The 23,243-nt window shown below is 40.2% G+C and overlaps 1 protein-coding gene across 1 annotated transcript; it reads left to right on the top strand.

Moving 5' to 3' along the window:
- The first annotated feature begins 10,320 nt into the window (after positions 1 to 10,320).
- Positions 10,321 to 23,093, top strand: pcare1 (photoreceptor cilium actin regulator 1). Its single transcript, XM_061968458.1, has 2 exons — positions 10,321 to 13,920; positions 22,369 to 23,093. The coding sequence occupies exons 1-2, from the start codon at positions 10,625 to 10,627 to the stop codon at positions 22,490 to 22,492; spliced, it is 3,420 nt and encodes a 1,139-aa protein (XP_061824442.1). The 5' UTR covers positions 10,321 to 10,624; the 3' UTR covers positions 22,493 to 23,093.
- The last annotated feature ends 150 nt before the right edge of the window (positions 23,094 to 23,243 follow it).

Below are 23,243 nucleotides of genomic sequence, written 5' to 3' on the forward strand. Positions count from 1 at the left end.
CACGGACCCGGCCCCCCAGCATTCAAAATCCGGCCCACAGAAAGTCCCAAGTTAAAAAAAAAGTGTTTATTTATTTTTAATCTTTCCTTTCTAATCCATTTTTCTACCGCTTGTTACTCTTGGTGTCTCCTAGCTGCTCAGGCAAATCATATTGTCTAAAAATGAATTTTCCCATCGATAACGTGACAATGTTAAATGTTGATGAACATCAATGTTAATTGATGCATACTTGCCAACCTTGAGACCTCCGATTTCGGGGGGGGGGGGGGGTCGGGGGTGGGGCGGGGGAATAGTTGGGGGGCGGGGGGGGGGGGGGGGCATGGTTAAGAGGGGAGGAGTATATTTACAGCTAGAATTCACCAAGTCAAGTATTTCATATATATATATATATATATATATATATATATATATATATATATATAAGAAATACTTGACTTTCAGTGAATTCTAGCTATATATATATATATATATATATATATATATATATATATATATATATAATAAATACTTGAATTTCAGTGTTCATTTATTTACACATATACACACACATAACACTCATCTACTCATTGTTGAGTTAAGGGTTGAATTGTCCATCCTTGTTCTATTTTCTGTCACTATTTTTCTAACCATGCTGAACACCCTCTCTGATGATGCATTGATGTGTGGCACTCACAAAAGTGCTTTCATCAAATGCACTACATGGCAGTATTGCCCTGTTTAAGAGTGTCACAACATTGCTGTTTACGGCAGACGAACTGCTTTACTGTAGACGAAAACATGACTGCTGTTGTTGTGTGTTGGTGCCGCGCTGGGAGGACGTTAATGAAACTGCCTAACAATAAACCCACATAAGAAACCAAGAACTCGCCTTCGATCATTCTACAGTTATAACGTGATTGGGCAGGCACGGTGTTTATATTGTGGGAAAGCGGACGTGAAAACAGGCTGTCGACACGTCACTCAGGTCCGCCTGAATTTCGGGAGATTTTCGGGAGAAAATTTGTCCCCGGAGGTTTTCGGGAGAGGCGCTGAATTTCGGGAGTCTCCCGGAAAATCCGGGAGGGTTGGCAAGTATGATTGATGTTAAATGACAAAACGAATTATAAAGACAATGCATATGTGTATATATATATATATATATATATATATATATATATATATATATATATATATATATATATATATATATATATATATATATATATATATATATACATACATATATATATATATATATATATATATATATATATATATATATATATATATATATATATATATATATATATATATATATATATATATACTGTATATATATATATATATATATATATATATATTTATATATATATATATATATATACACATATACAGCCCGGCCCCCGGCCAAATTTTTTTTAACCCAATGCGGGCCCCCGAGTCAAAAAGTTTGGGAACCCCTGCTTTAGAGTTAAAGTCCCAATGATAGTCACACACACACTAGATGTGGTGAAATTATCCTCTGCTTTTGACCCATCCCCATGTTCACCCCCTGGGAGGTGAGAGGAGCAGCAGCGGTGGCCGCGCTCGGGAATCATTTGGTGAAGAAAACTGTCTATATTTTTTTAACATTTTTTTTACCCGCCCGAATGAAATGATTGGTGTTTACGGCGGTCACTCACCCTGTCTCATCAACACGTACGCGCAGAGAGCGCGTGCACACATCAAAAAGCAGTCCAAAAGAAGCAACGAACAATTGCAGTAATATTGTTGTTATGATAGAATATACATTTAATGATTGCAAATGCTAACTCTCCAAATCGGTATTTTTAGCTTACAACACCTAGAGCTAATGTGCGTGCATGTGTTACATACGTACAAAGTTACGTCATAGAAGCTGAAAGAGGGCGGGATATAACGCTTAAAATACATTGAAAACTTAGCGCCCTCTAGGCATCTGTGTTAATGTTGCAAACAGCCCCTTTAAAATAAGTATCATAATAAGCCTAAGTCCATCCATCCATTTTCTACCGCTTGTCCCTGTTGCGGTCGCGGGGGGTGCTGGAGCCTATCTCAGCTGCATTCGGGCGGAAGGCGGGGTACACCCCGGACAAGACAAGTCACCACCTCATCGCAGGGCCAATACAGATAGACAGACAACATTCACACTCACATCCACACACTAGGGCCAATTTTTTTGTGTTGCCAATCAACCTATCCCCAGGTGCATGTCTTTGGAGGTGGGAGGAAGCCGGAGTACCCGGAGGGAACCCACGCAGTCACGGGGAAAACATGCAAACTCCACACAGAAAGATCCCTCAGGACTACTCAGTCAGGACCTTCGTATTGTGAGGCACATGCACTAACCCCTGTACCACCGTGCTGCCCATAATATAATAAGCCTAAGTGTTCATTAAAAAACAAGGCCCATTTTTTATTTATGTATATCTCATATTTTCGACACTGTAACATTACACACAGTTTGAACAGTAACACTGTCTTTGAATTTAGGAAACTAAAACACTGTACTGGGGACGGCGTGGCGCAGTGGTAGAGTGGCCGTGCGCGACCCGAGGGTCCCTGGTTCAATCCCCACCTAGTACCAACCTCGTCATGTCCGTTGTGTCCTGAGCAAGACACTTCACCCTTGCTCCTGATGGGTGCTGGTAGCGCCTTGCATGGCAGCTCCCTCCATCAGTGTGTGAATGTGTGTGTGAATGGGTAAATGTGGAAGTAGTGTCAAAGCGCTTTGAGTACCTTGAAGGTAGAAAAGCGCTATACAAGTACAACCCATTTATTTATCATTTACTTTAATAATGAATAAAATCTTTTAAGCACCTCGTCAGCATATCTGAGTTATTGTGCAGAAATATGGGGAAATAACTACAAATGTGCGCTTCATTCACTAACTGTGTTGAAAGATCAATTAGAATAATACATAATGTTGGATATAGAGAACATACAAACCCTTTATTTATTGAATCACAATTATTGAAATTTAACGATTTGGTGCATTTGCAAATAGCTAAAATTATGTATAAAGCAAACTATAACCTGCTACCCAAGAATGTACAACAATTCTTCTCAACAAAAGGGGAGAAATAAAACCTTAGAGGAAAATCTAATTTAAAACATTTCTTTTTTTTTTTTCTTTTTTTTTTTTTTGTCCTGTCCAGCTTCTCAGGCAAATCATATAGTTGATGTAGATGCCCATGTCGGCTGTTCAGATTTACTTTACAAAAGAGAAGTGTAGGATACTTCTCTTGTTGCCTTATTTGTATTTGACTTTATTAAATGTATTTATATTATCATTTAGTGCAGCCGGGCCGGAGCAGGAGGGGATAGAAAGAGAAAAAAAAAGAAGACAGAGGGGGAAATTGTGGGGACAAGAGGGGGATTAGACAGAGAGACAAAAACAACAACAGCAAACAACAACAACAACAACAATAGAGCAACATCAGCAAATATGACATGTACAAATATGATGGTAAAAGTAATAGCAAATAAGCAGTTAGCGAAAAATAAAAAATAATACAGAAATGACAATGAGCATTATTACACTACAAATGGATCAATACAAATACCAATAGAAATAGCGCTATTGATAATGAACAATACCAATAATTTACCTTTATTATCAACAATACAGTTGTTTAAATGCAACAATACATATACGTAATGATAACTTGAGATATGAAAGAATGCAGAAAAATGGAGGGGGAAAAAGAGAAGCAACCTACATTAACCTTGTAGATTGTTGTAGTCACAATAGGTTAAGCCAGCGTTTCTCAAAGTGTGGGGCGCGCCCCACTGGTGGGGAATAGAGACATGACAGGTGGGGCGCGAGGAACGGGAGGAAATTTCACTTTAAATTTTTTTTTTATCATTATATTCTTAGATTTTTTTTTTTTACTATGCTTTCATTTTCTATACACACTGTAAATCACTTTGTGATTCTGTCTGTGAAATCCGCTATATAAATAAATGGAAATTACCGGTACTTATTTTTACTGTAGGCTTTAAATTTCTCGGTAGGAGCGAAAGTTTGACAGACATAGCAACAGTAACTAATGGGGGCGGGGCTAAGCGGAACAAACTTTCGCGCGGATGGGTAGCAGGCTAATGTGTGGACCACAATTACACAAATATATACATTTGTGACTCGCACCTCAAAGGTCGTCGAGCCAGAGCCAGTGCCTGCAGAGAAACAAAAATCTGACGAGTGCTTCACCGGGAAGCACTCGCGTCAAGGCAGCTCAGCCCCGAACTCAATGAGGTTTTAACAGATGTTGTGAGCGCGGTACACAGTCGCACTGAAAGTGCGACTGTTCTCTGCACTGTGTGAGGAAATGGGAGCTGATCATACAGCCGTGCTGTTTCACAGTGAAGCAAGGTGGCTCTCCCGGGGAAAAGTGCTGTCACTTGCCCTGTCTTGCCAAATGCATATAGCTCCTCCTTTTTTTTTGCAAAGATTGCAAAGTGGCACTTTTATTTTATTTATTATTGAACTTGATGCAAGTTATTTGATTTATTATTGAACTTGATGCAAGTTATAACACTTTTTTTATTTTTTATTATTGAACTTGATGCAAGTTATAACACTTTTTTTGATTTATTATTGAGCTTGATGCAAGTTATTTGATTTATTATTGAACTTGATGCAAGTTATAACACTTTTATTTGATTTATTATTGAACTTGATGCAAGTTATAACACTTTTTTTGATTTATTATTGAACGTGATGCAAGTTATAACACTTTTGTTTGATTTATTATTGAACTTGATGCAAGTTATAACACTTTTTTTGATTTATTATTGAACGTGATGCAAGTTATAACACTTTTTTTGATTTATTATTGAACTTGATGCAAGTTATAACACTTTTTTTGATTTATTATTGAACTTGATGCAAGTTATAACACTTGTTTTATTTATTATTGAACTTGATGGAAGTTATTTTATTTATTATTGAACTTGATGCAAGTTATACCACAGCTGCACAGTTATTTTATTTATTATTGAACTTGATGTTATTTTATGTTATTGAGTTTGAATGTATACAACTTGATGTTCAATAAATTTGAAAATGTTAAAGCTTGGCATTAGCGCTCTTTTGGGGCGATGGGGGCAGGTGGGGCTTGAAAACTCCCCCTTGTCCAAAGTGGGGGATGACAAAAAAAGTTTGAGAACCACTGGGTTAAGCTTTGTCAGTGTGCCATGTGTTACACCCAGTTTACCCTAGGGCAACAACGTTAATATATGTTTGATGAAACGTGATTATGTGCATGAGTGTAAGTATGCATATGTACTTGTATATGTACAGAATGTGTATATGTGTTTGTACAATGAATGTATATGTACAGAATGTGTATATGTGTTTGTACAGTGAATGTATATGTACAGTACGTGTATGTGTATGTTTGTATATTGAATGTGCGTGTGGATGTACGAGCATTAGGTAGGTAAATATGTACTGTATTTGTGTATGTATGTGGGAGCGTAGGTACCTATGTACGTATGTGAACATATGTGAATTTGCATGTACAATACATTCGACTCCCAGAGTGCATGGGAGCCAGAGCACGGCCCCATCACCCCCGAGAGTCCAACCCACAAACAGGAGGCGTGGTGCCTAGGGAACCAGGGACCACCGCCCCCACGCAGCCAAGCCGGCCAGCGACAGGAACCCCAGAGCCCGACCCACCGTACCGCCCACAAGGGCCAGCAGCAGGCCGCAGACAGACGCACCCGGCAGAGGACAGGGCACGAGAAAAGCAGGGGAAAGCCAGACCCCAAGCCAGCGAGAGACCACACCCCACACGGGCAGAAAGGCGAGACGCCCCGCCCGAGGGACCCAGAGACTCCCCGCAACCGGACGGGAAGACCGCCCCCGCCCCACCGGCAACCGGGCCCCCACGAGCCCACCCCCCACCCCCGGAGAGCGCGGCGAGGCCAGCCCCCGGCCAGCCCCCGGCCACCCCACCCAAATCGGCCGCCGCAGGACCACCCAGGCACAGGGCCACGGGAACCACCCACCCCACCCGCAGGGACCCCAACGATGGAGATGGAACAACCAGCAACCGCCCCGCCGAGCCCCCCCCCTGAAGGAGGGGAAAAATTAAAAAATAATATTAATAAAATATATTAAAAAATAAATAAATAAATAAATAAATAAATTAATTAATTAAAAAAAAGAATTAAAAGAAGATCACAGACATGCTGACAAACAAGGTCACTACCCCAGCAACTGGCCGACTCGCAGCACCTCGGAATACCTTGCAGCACCAAGCTACCACAATAGACGCAGGGACTAGGCCCAACAGGCCCCAACCAAGACGGGCACCCGGAAGGGATGGACAGCGGGACCCAGGAGCTCCAGACACGCAGTTCGGATGCAGTAGCCTGAGGCGTCGACCCCCGTCTGACAGGCAGGCCCAGAGCGTACCCCCAGAAATATACATACATACATACATATATACATACACATACACACATACATGTATACATACCCACACATACACATATATACATATACATACACATATGTACACATACACATATATATACATACATACATACACACACATATACATACATATACACAGTTCGTCCGCCCCGACAGCCATCACGCGCGCGCGCTGCCACCAGTCACAACATCAGCCACACCCCTGCACCAGACCCCGCAGCCACGGGCGCCCACACCACAAACAAACGGCAGCAGAAACAGCAGCCGCAATAACCCCAGACTGCCAGCACCAGCCAATCAAATCAAAGCGATCAAAAAAAAACTGCGACCAGCAACCACACGCCAACATTTCTATGCTCGTACAACACTTAAAACATTTAGCATATCAGTATGTGGAATTAAATTATGGAACGGATTAAGAAAAGAAATCGAACAAAGCACCAATATGATTCAGGTTAAGAGACTGTTTAAACTACAAGTGTTCACAAAGTACACAGAACAAGAATTATGGTGAACATATTGAACCCTTTTTTCTATTTCTTTTTCTTTTTAATTTTTATTGAGACAAAGATTATTTATGTATTTAATATTTGTATGCCTACTATGGTATGTTATTTATTTATTATTTATTTGTTCACTGTTCTGTTACAGAGAACAAGGACATTGGATAAAATTGCTATGGTATGAAAATGGGTAGGATTAAATAAGCTCTGCTTCTTCCTACTTCTTTTTGGACGTGCTGTAATGAAACAACTGGAATTGTGTGATGCATTACAATGTATCGTATGCATGTTCTACATAAACTAAAACTGAACTGAACTGAACTAAATGTATAAGAGCAGAATTAAGTTGAATACTTGTATCCGCCTCCTCTTTCCAAAATGCATCACTTGCCTTTCAATGTTGGTGACTAAAGCCACATTTTCATTTTACAAGATTTAAACCAATAATTAAAAAAATTGTTCTACTCAGTCTTTTCATCATCATGATTTTTACTTATTTTTTAATACAGAAAGAGATGTATATTGTTTTATTCCACTGTCAAGTTTGTTCCATAAACTAACATCTCTGATTGAAATACTTATTGCCATTATCACTGTTCTAAATGTAGATTTATTAAAGATCTCAGTTCCTTTCAGATTATAATTACTTTCTCTTTGTACAAATCTGTTTTGAATGTTGTTTGGTAGAATTGTTGCATGCACTTTGAACATGATTTTTAGGATGTTATACTTTGCCAGTTCATGAAATTCATTAGGCCAATTAGCTTCAATGCATGCTTCGGCACAAGACTTCCCCTGCTGGTCATATGTATAATTACAAACAGCTGTATCTTAACCTGTTGAATTGTTGCGTCTTTAATGGCTCTTGGAAAACACAATGAATCACAATAAAGGTTTGACTAAATGGTTTTGCTATGTAAATGAACAAAGAATAATACAATATGTTTTATGTGTTAAATATGTATATCTATTGTGTGTTTGTATTTTGCTAACATGGTAGAATTGGTGGAATGGGCAGGTTGTTTGATGTTTTTCTGTCACCTTGAGGAAATGGCATGAAGAGGAAGATGACAATATAATGTAACTTTCTTGGACAATGATGCACAGAACAGAGGAGATTTACTGCATTTTGTTTTTTGGTTTCAGGCGATTCTTTTTTATTTGTATGTTTTTGACAAAACCTCTCCATCATCCAGCTGTTGATTTCTGGTAGCTGGCTAAAATAATAAATACAGAATGCTTTACTTTAATAAATGTAATGTTTACAGTGATAAATACATTTGAGAACTGATGTTGCTGAGAATTTAACCCACGTCTTTTGGAATAAAAGGTAGGTGTGCGAAGCATTGTGCAACCCAAGTTCTGATAGTGGTGTGCCGTCAGGGCCAGCGAGGCCTTCTCTGCTGGCCTAACATAACCAGAAATCATGATCATAATTAAAGATAAAATTCTTTTTAAATTTCCATCCATCCATATTTTTTAATTTACTTTCCCTAAATATCTAAAATTATTCATATTCTCTTCATGTCATATTATGCTCCTTTCAGTGCTTTTGTTTTTAGGTTAGAGTTTTTATCCAATCAGAATTCCGCTAGCTTCTGTTGCCATGCTGTACGAAATCTGCCTAAGGCCTTCAGAATCAACAATGCAGGCGTCTCTGCACTGTAAGCGAACGGGCACATACAGTTGATAGATAATTGCGATAGCCAATCAGATCACAAGTTTTTGTCAGTAAGGCCTTCTAGCTGGCCTCACGTTGAACGTGACATTTACACATCCTGTGATTGGACACTCACTGGTTTGAGCCACAGCGGTGCTATGCAGATCAGCAGAGCCACACCCGGGATCGTTAGCGGATGAATTTGAGAACACATACATTTGATAGACAGCTGAGATAGCCAATCAGATCACAAGTTGTTGACAGTAGATTATCTAGGTAGCCTGATTTAACAAGACCGTAATTGGATACTCACTTGTCATTCCAAAGTGAGTATCCAATCACAAGTTGCAATTTACTAAAAGCAGGAAGTATTGCGCCGTAGCCGGGCTAGCAGAGAAATCCTTGATACTCACTTTTTTAACCCACAAAGAAGGAGAAAAACATGTTGATTAGGTGGCAGATATATATTTGCTAGGCAATTTACAAGAAGGATATTTAAAAATAAACTACATCTTGTGAGACGATGTCGGCCAACCCCAGAAGCGAGCTCAGCTGTCCCGGCGATGAAATGAGGAAATCACTCGTGTTTATTCATTTAAAACATTTAAAGGTGCCATATGTAATAATTTAATGTCAATGCATCGATAAATGGTTCCGAAATGTCAAAAGGCAATAATAAATCATTTTCTTTTCGAATACCTCTATAACTGATAACGGTAGTTCAGCCGGGATATGCTCATTTCAAAATTACATTTACAGCCCCAAAATCATGTTATTGTTTTAATTTTTAATAGCGTCCCGGAAGAGTTAGTGCTGCAAGGGGTTCTGGGTATTCGTTCTGTTGTGTTTATGTTGTGTTACGGTGCGGATGTTCTCCCGAAATGTGTTTGTCATTCTTGTTTGGTGTGGGTTCACAGTGTGGCGCATATTTGTAACAGTGTTAAAGTTGTTTATACGGCCACCCTCAGTGTGACCTGTATGGCTGTCGACCAAGTATGAATTGCATTCACTTGTGTGTGTGAAAAGCTGTAGATATATGATGTGATTGGGTCGGCACGCAAAGGCAGTGCCTTTAAGATTTATTGGCGCTCTGTACTTCTCCCTACGTCCGTGTACCACTCCGTACAGCGGCGTTTTAAAAAGTCATAAATGTTACTTTTTGAAACTGATACCGATAATTTCCGATATTACATTTTAATAATGATTGATCCAAAATAATATATTGAAGTTAAGTGTAAGACTTTCATTTAAGTGAAGAGAGAACCATGAACTAAACAGGAAAAACAATTATAGCATCTTAACCACAACTGCATTTAACGCCTTTTCTCTGACTGACCCTACAAAGCTTAGCACAACAGAACCATACTCATTCCCTCACTATGTATGTATGCATTGATGAGTAATAGGAGATACACCAATATTCCTCTTTGTGTGTTTGACATACTTGGCTGCTAAAGCTAATTGTGATTAAAGTTAGTTTACTGTAATTCATTAAGATGACTTGATTTAGTTTGTTTTGCTGTGGTAATGCTGCCCTGTGATAGATATTTTGGTGCCAGACTATAAAAAGCCAGCTGAGGCCAGCCCTCATTACCCAAATGAGCTTATGAGCTTACAAGTAGGTGAGTTTTATATGCTTTAACGTGACATATGTACATGCCGAGGGGTTCACAGAAAGCCTCACTAATCCCTTCAGCTGCGTGTCCTTTGTCAGGTACTCAGTGATGTCTTTCTGAGGACAGCCACACTACAAAACATTTCAATAAACATGGCCAGCAAACTCTGGATTTACTTTTACAATCTATGAAATGTTAACACAAATGGATTTATCAATACTCTGGTATGGTTTTTTCTTCATCGAAAGAGAAGTCATCAGATTCAGCTGTCTCTGCCATTTGAAGGTAACAGCTACAGGGGGTGGCTAAAGGACCTTGGATATTCTCTGCATCACTTACTCCACCGTTTACCGTTTTGATGGTATCGGGGTGAAAAACTTGTAAGCTTACCGTTTGGAAAATGGGATGTTCACCATCCAAAGGTAATACATTTGGGACTGCGGGCTCTTTGAAGAGGGGAAGAATGCTGCCCGCTGTACCTCCAGAGCAGCCTAGAGAAGTCAATGCCAATCATATTTCTGCTGGATCTATTAAAGACAGGAAGTCTATTGGACAAAAACAGTTATTTCAAGAGGATGAACTGCCATTATCACAAGAAGGTACACGTGTGACTATTCCTGCCACAGAGGTATTAAACCCGAATACATTGACAAGTCAAAGAATAGATAACAGCAACATGATGCAGAAAAACGTAAACAATGGGGACAAGCAGGAAGTCATTGAGAAAAAGGCAGGCAAAAAAACAAAGAGGATTTCAAGAGGTATGAAAGTGCTGAAAAGGAAAGATAAAGAGATGCAGAAAATTGATTTCCCAGAACTTCTGGTAAAAGCTCACCAAGCTGCTTATGCCTTTTTAAACCCTAGCATAAACAAATATGATGATGTACTTGAACTGCTGGAAAAAGCAATGCAAACTCAAGCCTTTCTACAGCCAATGGTTTCTTTTCTGGCATTGCGCTATGAAGAAATAATTCAGGTTCTGGAAGAAATTGTTGATGAAGGAGAAAAAATGCTTAAAGAAAATGGCGAACATCTTGCTTGGCCAAGTCAATTGAAAAACCTGTCATCTTCTGCACCTCTAAAATCACGCTCTGCTATAGAGACCCCACCGGATTTGTTGCAGCAGCTGCTTCAATACACCACACAGAGAATGCAGAATGTGAGCCAGACTGTTGGAGGAATTGGGGACTCTGCCCTGCAGGAGGCGGTGGAATACTTCTATTCTGTCTCAGAACTTTTAGAGGAGAAACTGAAAGTCAAACGTGAAGTTGAGACTAGGATAATGCGACTGTCATCCCGCATTGAATTGGCATCTCTTCGCAAACTTGGGCCAGAGGACTCTGCTCTCTTTAGCGAGGACAGTGGTATTGGGGCTGAGAGTGAATCCCTTGCTGGATCAGAAGGGCATCATAGGCGTGTGAGTTGTGAATCTAGTGGAACCAACAGAACTACTCCAATAAGTCATTTGGCATACACCTCAGCAGGAGTGGCAAGGAAAAAACAGGCGTGTCAAATAAGTCCAAGTGCTTCCCTTACTTCACTGACCTCATTAGCTTCTATGTGCACAATGATGGCTAATATGCAAGGTGAATCATTACAAGGATCCGTCTCCTTAGATGATGGTGAGGAAGATGATGATGGAAATAAAATGGATGGAGACATTGGAAATAGACACGAAGGGATGAGAAAGCAAATGACTTCTCCACCGTTAAATTGTGAACAACGAAAACCATTACGCTTACCCTCCAAACGTATAGAGAATCCTAAAAACATAGAAATGACCTTAAAAATGAAAAATGCTTTGAGTGGTAAATTACAGTTTCTCCAATCAACAAGCATTGTTGCCAAATCAAAGGTAGCAGGTAGTCCAAAAGCGGTGAGAGGACAAGTGACTGATGAGGCGGGGCCAACTCTAAAAAGATCTCAAACAACAGTTCGAAGAGCAGTAGTCAAAGCAACCCCAGTGGTGGAAGAGAGACGTTCCCGTTCTGTTGAATCTTTGCGCAGCAAATGTGACAATCCCACTTTGCTTGAACTGGAAAAGTCTCAGAACAAAATAAGTCAGAGGTTGCAAAAAATAGCCAAAAGCAAGGACAGCGTAAAGCAAAACTCAAAAGCAACAAAATCCAAACAAAGTCATAGAACATCACCAGCAGAGTCTCCGAGAATAAATCGTAAGCACCCATCTTTGGAAAAGGATGGCAATCTACGAGACAAGGCAACACTTACAAAGCACATCACCAAATGTCAGGAAGCTGCCACCAGTATAGAGGAAGACGATAAGCCGAAAGATCAGACAACATTTAAGGGTCCTGTTAAAGCTACGCCACCTCCGAGTCCCCCTGTATCACCAAGACCCTCTTCAAGTCTGTATAAAGGCAGGAATTCTGTCAGAAAACTCATAGATACTTTCAGTCAAGGAATAGAAGATATGGACAGCTCTGATGTTATTGGACCACTTAGAGGTGTACGGAAGTGTGGTGTTCCAGTGTTGCCAGGTTTAGGAAATGTCACAGCTTTTCTGAGCCCGGGGAAAACCAGTTGTAGACCTGATAGACCACAATGTGAGAACACTGATTATTTAGATTTGGATAGTCTTCCTCCACCCCCACTCGAAGTGTTAATGGACAATTCATTTGAAAGTGCTGGTGTAACAGATGCTGGAACAATCAAACCTGTAAAATCACCTATGGCAAAAAGGACTGGACTGTCACAGCGACTACGGGCCTCAGGTCGATCTGTAATAGTGCTACCAAGCAAAGGTGGTGTGCCACAATGTACAAAGGAAATTTCCCCAGCTAAAGTAGATCAAGTCATAACATTCCAGACAAATGTCAGTCAACCAGATGTTCAAGGTGAACTTGACCCAGTGAAGGAAATAAATTCTACTTTGTTGCTGCAAATTAGAAAAAATAGGTACCTTAAACACTCTTCCCACTCACAGTCGGAAAAATCTTTAAAAAATTATGAAGTAACAAGTCAATCTATCAGTCAAAAAGATTCAACAACTATACAGGAGGATGACAACCTCTTGATGGCGGAAATAAACTCAACATTGTCTGAAGTGCCTCCCTCATCGGCCGCCAGTAGTCAGTCACTTGCCACTCCAGCGCAGTCAAAGGGTCGAGTGTTGCCATCCACGCCTTTGACTAAAAGGACTACTCATCGAAGACTTCCTAGTCCCCACAGTTTCAAAAAGACACCAACACCGCCCTCTTCAGCCAGTCCCCCGGTTACCAGAAGACCTACCACTACACCAGAAGGTCACAAGAGACTTACCAGCTGGCCTGTTATGAAGACTTTGAATTCAAATGTTTCCTCCGAATACCCATTCAAAGCACCATCACCGCCTGCTTCACCAAAAGTTCAAAGATGGTCAAGAGAAAACAGCACCGAAGACTCTACTCGGTTGATCAGTAATGCACGGTCTGTCTTTTGCCCAATTTCTTCATCCTTGTTTGAGGCCAAGCCTTGTACAGCTCCTCAAACGACTCAAGCCTGGACGTCTGCCGGAGGCTCTTCTCTATCACATACTTGTGGGAATCGTGGCAGGTTTCCTATGTATGTCCCAGGCCCCCGACCTTTTATCCAACGAAGCCATTCAGAGAGAAGATCAAGTTTAAACTTTCCACCTCAATCCCCAGGCTTCTCAGTTGCTGAGACTTGTGGAAGTGAACCAGCTATTTGCACACAGGGGTAAGTATTGATAGCTTTTATAATATAAATCCCAAATCTGAGTCCAAAATCCAAAATTGTCAGTTTAAATTGGTACCTCATGACCAGGGGCCTCATGTGCAGAGAGTTGCGTGGCATTCCTAGTAAATATAGAAAATGGCTTACGGCAGTAAAAATTCAGATGTATTAAAGTGTTCGCACACACAAATCTAAGCACATTTGTTTGTTACATTGCAATCTACTTGAAATCGACCGCAGACGTCTGCGTGGTTGGCACGCCCAGACCACGCTCAGCCCAAGCCCCCTTATAAATACTAGGGGTGTAACGGTACGGGTATTTTATATAACCGTTTCAGTACGGGAGTTCCGGTTCCGTGCGGAGGTGTACCGAACGAGTTTCCACATGGACATATTAAGTAGCGTACTGCACGTTGTGTAAACAATACTCAAAATGCCGAACATTTTAGGCATTTAAGAAACTCCGACCCGACAGCTCCGCAAAAGAGGACACGCCCGGTGAAAAGAGGACGCACGGCCAGTTTATGACCCAGCCCGTTAGCTGCTAGCATGCTAGCAAAAGAGGACATGTCCGGCGAAACCGGGCTAGGTCCTGACCATACGTACCCCCACCGGACATGACCTCCCCCGCGGGGCCGCCCGGGCGGTGCCCCCCAAATGCCCCAAATGTCCGGCACCCCGAGCTATGGTTGCGTGTATTAACAATGTACGTTCAGAGTTAAGAAGATTAAAAATAAAACAAATTGTGAAGGTGCACAGCAGCATTCATGAGGGGGGTTGAGAGACAGAGAGAGCGCGAGCGAGAGAGTTGTGATAAACGCGCATGCTTTTTATCCATAGATTTATCAGATTTAATTTTTGATTATCTATAGCAGGGGTGTCAAAAGTGTGCCCCGGAGGCCATTTGCAGCCCACAGCTAATGTTTTAAAGGCCCACGGCACATTCTAAAAATACTATTAAAATAAACAAAAACATAACAAAAGTGAAATAAAAAAGCTTAAAGGTTAAATGTAATTTAGAAAAAGTTGCAATGTTGACTAATAAAACAAAGCTGTTTTTTTTTCTTTCAAACTGTCATTGCTCAAAACATAATATTGAATCAAAATCAATGTTATTATGAATTATTGACCTATCCAAGGTTCCGATTACTTCACATCAAATATTCCATTAAGAAAAATATTTTTGGTGGAAGATTTTGCAAATTTGGTAAATAAATAACCAAAAAATGTATATTTTGTTGTTTTCTTACTGTACCGAAAATGAACCGAACCCTGACCTCTAAACCGAGGTACGTACCGAACCGAAAATTTTGTGTACCGTTCATACATGCCAACCTTGAGACCTCCGATTTCGGGAGGTGGGGGGGAGGGGGGCTTAGTTGATTGGGGGCGGGGGCGTGGTTGGTGGGGGGGCGTGGTTAAGAGGGGAGGAGTATATTTACAGCTAGATTTCACCAAGTCAAGTATTTTATATGTATATAAGAAATACTTGACTTTCAGAGAATTCTAGCTATATATATTTTTTTTCATTTTATTATATATATATATATATATATATATATATATATATATATATATATATATATATATATAAAAGAGAAATACTTGAATTTCAGTGTTCATTTATTTACACATATACTCACACATAGCACTCATCTACTCATTGTTGAGTTAAGGGTTGAATTGTCCATCCTTGTTCTATTCTCTGTCACTATTTTTCTAACCATGCTGAACACCCTCTCTGATAATGCATTCTGCTTCGTCTCCTTGTTGTGTGCGCAGTTGTGCACTGCACTCTCTAAAAGCCGTAGATGTTATTGTCACATATGCATGTACAGTAGATGTCAGTATTGTCCTGTTTAAGAGTGTCACAACATTGCTGTTTACGGCAGACGAACTGCTTTACGGTAGACGAAAACGTGACTGCTGTTTTTGTGTGTTGTTGCCACGCTGGGAGGACGTTAATAAAACTGCCTAACAATAAACCCACATAAGAAACCAAGAACTCGCCCTCGATCATTCTACAGTTATAACGTGATTGGGCAGGCACGCTGTTTACATTGTGGGAAAACGGACGTGAAAACAGGCTGTTGACACGTCACTCAGGTCCGCATGGAGCTGGAGGGGACGTGGCCTCCAGTTCCGCCTGAATTTCGGGAGATTTTCGTTAGAAAATTCGTCCCGGGAGGTTTTCGGGAGAGGCGCTGAATTTCGGGAGTCTCCCGGAAAATCCGGGAGGGTTGGCAAGTATGGTACCGTTACACCCCTAATAAATACGCAAGTCATATTGAAAGTAGACATGTGACTAAGAACGACATGCGCTGCCCAATTAGGACTCAGTAGGAGGTGCTTCTTTCTCCAGCTACAGAAAACAGCACACAGGCTGAACTTAACGTAACTGAAGCCTCAGGTGTGTCTGGGTTTAAGTCCAGCTGTATGGAGTTTGCATGTTCTTCCCTTGCTAGCATGGGTTATCTCCTGGTATCAAATCCAGATCTTTTTTTTTAGCAAATTAACTTGACATTGTTTTTAATTGTGGAGGGAGAAAAACCCACAAATGCATGAAGATAAAATTAAAACTCCACAAAGAAGTCAGGTGCTGAGAGTGGTCTATGAAGTCCAACAGGAAAGTGTATTTAATTTTGAAGAAAAGTAATGATTTTTGATATTTTTACTATTTTCCCCCATTTTCCCACTGAAGGCCAATGCACAAAGCTATTGTATTATTGCCATATTGTATTTGGGAAATGTGGGCATTTTGGAGGGTTTTTTGTAGTATGAGTAAAAGCGTGTGTGCAGAGAAACTGTGAAACGGTATGCATGCAATGATTGTTTTGTATTTCAAAAGCATCTTTTGAGGGATTGGTTTTGACTCAATGCTCTTTAGGACTATGTATTGAGGTTGATGATGAGGAGGATGGTGCTAATGATAATGTATGCCGTTGTAACTGCAACTATGAAATCAACTCCACCCCTCTCAGTAGTTGAATCTCTGACACCTTGATTCTGTTTCTCATGTACTGCAAAACAAGGCAAAGCCATTTCCCCAGCAACTTTCATAGCTTTTTCACATCATTTTCAAAACAAGCCGGGTACACTATGCTATTTAAGCAATGATTAACATTAACATTGTCTTTTTGACAAGGAAAGGACACATACATTTGAAGAAATGCTTGAAGCGTGCCAATATTGCACTCAAACCAAAAACCTGGCTGCTCTACAGCCATACTTGCCAACCTTGAGACCTCCGATTTCGGGAGGTGGGGGTTGGGGGGCGTGGTCGGGGGTGGGACTGGGGCGTGGTTGTGGGTGGGGGCGTGGTTAAGAGGGGAGGTGTATATTGACAGCTACAATTCACCAAGTCAAGTATTTCATATATACAGGTATATATATGCAGGTAAAAGCCAGTAAATTAGAATATTTTGAAAAACTTGATTTATTTCAGTAATTGCATTCAAAAGGTGTAACTTGTACATTATATTTATTCATTGCACACAGACTGATGCATTCAAATGTTTATTTCATTTAATTTTGATGATTTGAAGTGGCAACAAATGAAAATCCAAAATTCCGTGTGTCACAAAATTAGAATATTACTTAAGGCTAATACAAAAAAGGGATTTTTAGAAATGTTGGCCAACTGAAAAGTATGAAAATGAAAAATATGAGCATGTACAATACTCAATACTTGGTTGGAGCTCCTTTTGCCTCAATTACTGCGTTAATGCGGCGTGGCATGGAGTCGATGAGTTTCTGGCACTGCTCAGGTGTTATGAGAGCCCAGGTTGCTCTGATAGTGGCCTTCAACTCTTCTGCGTTTTTGGGTCTGGCATTCTGCATCTTCCTTTTCACAATACCCCACAGATTTTCTATGGGGCTAAGGTCAGGGGAGTTGGCGGGCCAATTTAGAACAGAAATACCATGGTCCGTAAACCAGGCACGGGTAGATTTTGCGCTGTGTGCAGGCGCCAGGTCCTGTTGGAACTTGAAATCTCCATCTCCATAGAGCAGGTCAGCAGCAGGAAGCATGAAGTGCTCTAAAACTTGCTGGTAGACGGCTGCGTTGACCCTGGATCTCAGGAAACAGAGTGGACCGACACCAGCAGATGACATGGCACCCCAATTATCACTGATGGTGGAAACTTTACACTAGACTTCAGGCAACATGGATCCTGTGCCTCTCCTGTCTTCCTCCAGACTCTGGGACCTCGATTTCCAAAGGAAATGCAAAATTTGCATGGTTGGGTGATGGTTTGGGGTGCCATGTCATCTGCTGGTGTCGGTCCACTCTGTTTCCTGAGATCCAGGGTCAACGCAGCCGTCTACCAGCAAGTTTTAGAGCACTTCATGCTTCCTGCTGCTGACCTGCTCTATGGAGATGGAGATTTCAAGTTCCAACAGGACTTGGCGCCTGCACACAGCGCAAAATCTACTCGTGCCTGGTTTACGGACCATGGTATTTCTGTTCTAAATTGGCCCGCCAACTCCCCTGACCTTAGCCCCATAGAAAATCTGTGGGGTATTGTGAAAAGGAAGATGCAGAATGCCAGACCCAAAAACGCAGAAGAGTTGAAGGCCACTATCAGAGCAACCTGGGCTCTCATAACACCTGAGCAGTGCCAGAAACTCATCGACTCCATGCCACGCCGCATTAACGCGGTAATTGAGGCAAAAGGAGCTCCAACCAAGTATTGAGTATTGTACATGCTCATATTTTTCATTTTCATACTTTTCAGTTGGCCAACATTTCTAAAAATCCCTTTTTTGTATTAGCCTTAAGTAATATTCTAATTTTGTGACACACGGAATTTTGGATTTTCATTTGTTGCCACTTCAAATCATCAAAATTAAATGAAATAAACATTTGAATGCATCAGTCTGTGTGCAATGAATAAATATAATGTACAAGTTACACCTTTTGAATGCAATTACTGAAATAAATCAAGTTTTTCAAAATATTCTAATTTACTGGCTTTTACCTGTATATATATGGGGGTGGGGGTGGGGGGCGTGGTCGGGGTGGGACTGGGGCGTGGTTGTGGGCAGGGGCGTGGTTAAGAGGGGAGGTGTATATTGACATACATATATATATATATATATATATATATATATATATATATATATATATATATATATATATATATATATATATATATATATGTCTTAATAAGGTTATCCAAAAAATAGTGCTCGATACCGTAGTAGAGCGCAATATATGTATGTGTGGGGAAAAAAATCACAAGACTATTTCATCTCTACAGGCCTGTTTCATGAGGGGGGTACCCTCAATCGTCAATCTCCTGACGATTGAGGGTACCCCCCTCATGAAACAGGCCTGTAGAGATGAAATAGTCTTGTGATTTTTTTCCCCACACATACATATATATATATATATATATATATATATATATATATATATATATATATATATATATATATACACATCCTGAAAATATGCAAACAAAACTGTGTTTAGATAATTGATACTTCAAACTTGCATAAATAAATCTTAAGGATATAATATAACTTGGCTTCTGAGAGCTTCAAAATGTAATGAACAAAATGCTAAAGTTGTTGATGAACAAGCAATTATTTTAATAATTCAATATGGTCATTTTAAATGAATTATTATGATAATTTAAAATTAATTATTTCATATATGTTTATTTTAATGTATAATTCTATGGCTCGATGTAATAAGGAGTCGGAAAAAATACAAATAAAAACACAATTAATTTCGATGTTTTTAGCAAAATATAGTAAAAATGTATTTAGTTTTTTTTTGTAATTAATAAATATATTTATTTTTAGGTAAGATAAACATAATAATACAATGTGTCTCTAGTCTGGATGATTTAGTTCTTGTCACCCTGTTGTCCTCCTGTCATAAAAAAAAAGGCTGTCCTCACTCAGGTCCGCATGGAGCTGGAGGGGGCGTGGCCTCCAGCTCCGGCTTAAAATCGGGAGATTTTCGGGAGAATATTTGTCCCGGGAGGTTTTCGGGAGAGGCGCTGAATTTCGGGAGTCTCCCGGAAAATTTGGGAGGGTTGGCAAGTATGTCTACAGCCAACGATGCATAAATATATGAGAAAAAATACTCAAGCTTGGCCAAGAAGAAAATATCTGCTGGTACACGTCTTCAACGAAATGGATCCCTCAAAACAGACCTTTTTTTCCACCCATGAAATGATCAGTACAATACACACAAGCCAAAATGTTAAGACTATAGCTCCTGGAGCACTTTGCAGCAGAACCTCTGCATATAGAAAACCCAAAACCAGAGAAGTTGGCACGTTGTGTAATTTGTAAATAAAAACACAATACAATGATTTGCCAATCCTTTTCAACGTATATTCAATTGAATAGACTGCCAAGACAAGATATTTAATCTTCGAACTGAGAAACCTTTTTTTTTTTTTTTTTTTTTTGGCAAATAATCATTAACTTAGACTTCAATGGCAGCAACACATTGCAAACAAGTTGGCATGGGGGCATTTTTACCACTGTGTTACTTGGCCTTTCCTTTTAACAACACTCAGTAAACGTTTGGGAACTGAGGAGACCAATTTTTGAAGCTTTTCAGGTGGAATTATTTCCCGGTTCTTGCTTGATGTACAGCTTAAGTTGTTCAACAGTCCGGGGTCTCCATTGTCATATTTTACGCTTCATAATACGCCACACATTTTCAATGGGAGACATGTGTGGATGACAGGCAGGCCAGTCTAGTACCCGCACTCTTTTACTATGAAGCCACGTTGTTGTAACAGGATCTTGGCATTGTCTTGCTGAAATAAGCAGGGGCGTCCATGATAACATTGCTTGAATGGCCACATGTACCTTTCAGCATTAATGGTGCCTTCACAGATGTGTAAGTTACCCATGTCTTGGGCACTAATACACTACCATACCATCACAGATGCTGGCTTTTGAACTTTGCGCCTATAACAATCCAGATGGTTCTTTTCCTCTTTGGTCCGGAGGACACAACGTCCACAGTTTCCAAAAACAATTTGAAATGTGGACTCGTCAGACCACAGAACATTTTTACACTTTGCATCAGTCCATCTTTAATGAGCTCGGGCCCAGCGAAGCCGGCGGCGTTTCTGGGTGTTGTTGATAAATGGCTTTCACTTTGCATAGTAGAGTTTTCTCTGGCTGTCCAGAGTCGTGACCCGGGGTGGACCGCTCGCCTGTGCATCGGCTGGGAACATCTCTGCGCTGCTGACCCGTCTCCGCTCGGGATGGTGTCCTGCTGGCCCCACTATGGACTGGACTCTTACTATTATGTTGGATCCACTATGGACTGGACTCTCACAATATTATGTCAGACCCACTCGACATCCATTGCTTTCGGTCTCCCCTAGAGGGGGGGGGGGGGTTACCCACATATGCGGTCCTCTCCAAGGTTTCTCATAGTCATTCACATCGACGTCCCACTGGGGTGAGTTTTTCCTTGCCCGTATGTGGGCTTTGTACCGAGGATGTCGTTGTGGCTTGTGCAGCCCTTTGAGACACTTGTGATTTAGGGCTATATAAATAAAGATTGATTGATTGATTGATTGATTTAACTCGCACTTACAGATGTTGCGACAAACTGTAGTTACTGACAGTGTTCTTCTGAAGTGTTCCTGAGGCCATGTGGTGATATCCTTGACACACTGATGTCGCATTTTGATGCAGAACCGCCTGAGGGATCCAAGGTCGCAGGCATTTAATGTTACGTGCAGTGATTTCTCCAGATTCTCTGAACCTTTTGATGATATCATGGACAGTAGATGGTGAAATCCCTAAATTCCTTGCAATAGCTCGTTCAGAATTTTTTTTCTTAAACTGTTCCACAATTTGCTCACGCATTTGTTCACAAAGTGGTGACCTTCGCCCCATCCTTGTTTGTGAATGACTGAGCATTTCATGGAAGCTGCTTTTATACCCAATCATGGCACCACCTGTTTCTAATTAGCCTGTTCACCTGTGGTACTTTCCAAAAAAGTGTTTGATGAACATTCCTCAACTTTCTCAGTCTTTTTTGCCACTTGTGCCATCTTTTTTTAAACATGTTGCTGGCATCAAATTCCAAATGAGCTAATATTTGCAAAAAATAACAAAGTTTACCAGTTCGAACGTTAAGTATCTTGTCTTTGCAGTCTATTCAATTGAATATAGGTTGAAAAGGATTTGCAAATCATTGTATTCTGTTGTTATTTACGATTTACACAATTTGCCAACTTCACTGGTTTTGGGGTTTGTAAATCGAACAAAATATCAAGATTAATTCCAACTTGAAAATGTTATAGCAAGCATTGTGATGTGTGACCAACTGTGTTTGCACTGTTCCAAAACTGTCAAAATGAACATTAAAGACACAACCAGAAGAATGCCAGGAGACACATTTCTAATCCAAAATTGTATACTATGTTGCAATAAATAATTGTGTTCCTTTTATTCTTATAGACTAGATGATGAACTACCTAGAGAAGAGGAATCATGGGGAAGCCAGTCCAGCCTCAGATCAACTCCACTCTCTGCATCCTACCCGGACTTGTGTGTTGTTGGACAGTCCTTGCACAGGGACTAAATGGACCAATGACCAGTGGACCACTGGGATTATGGATTAACAGGTTTTAGAAAGGATTTAAAGTGATGATTCACCACTGGTAAGAGAGGAGTCTTTCTAGCCACCTTGAGGTTCTACAACACATGGACAATGTCTGTATGAGCAAATGTGCATTTCTACACATTTATACATTTCAAGCAAATGCAAAAAAAGCAGTCATGTGCTGACATAACCTGATTTATGAGTGTTTTCAAAGAAAACTACCACACACACTCAAATTTGATCAAAACGAGGTTGATTGATCAGCGGATTCCTAAAAGCAACAACCTATTTCATATATTTTTGTAATAAAGATATTATTTTGGGCTACCAGACTTTCTGTTACTGTAACTGCAGGTTCCAGAATCCGCTGATTTTATGACAGTTTTCTGTATGTCAAAACACTGTATATAATTAGTTTATAACCAATGATTGTTATTTTTTTAATTTTCTGTTTGTCAAACCTCTTTTTGTACAGTGTAGTAAACTGTAAACAAACAATGTTCCTTGCATTTCATATTAATTCGGTTGACTCCATTCATTATAAATAGGGATGTCCGATAATGGCTTTTTGCCGATATCCGATATTGTCCAACTCTTTAATTACCAATACCGATATCAACCGATACCGATATCAACCGATATATACAGTCATGGAATTAACACATTATTATGCCTAATTAGGACAACCAGGTATGGTGAAGATAAGGTACTTTAAAAAAATAAATAAATA

The sequence above is a fragment of the Nerophis lumbriciformis genome, linkage group LG08 (assembly GCF_033978685.3).
Source record: "Nerophis lumbriciformis linkage group LG08, RoL_Nlum_v2.1, whole genome shotgun sequence".
NCBI classification, from domain to species: domain Eukaryota; kingdom Metazoa; phylum Chordata; class Actinopteri; order Syngnathiformes; family Syngnathidae; genus Nerophis; species Nerophis lumbriciformis.

Excerpts from the sequence above, each read along its gene's own strand:
- pcare1 (XM_061968458.1), top strand. The coding sequence starts at position 10,625 with ATGGGATGTTCACCATCCAAAGGTAATACATTTGGGACTGCGGGCTCT. Across the intron at positions 13,921-22,368 it reads CCAGCTATTTGCACACAGGG|ACTAGATGATGAACTACCTA; the intron begins GTAAGTATTGAT and ends TTATTCTTATAG.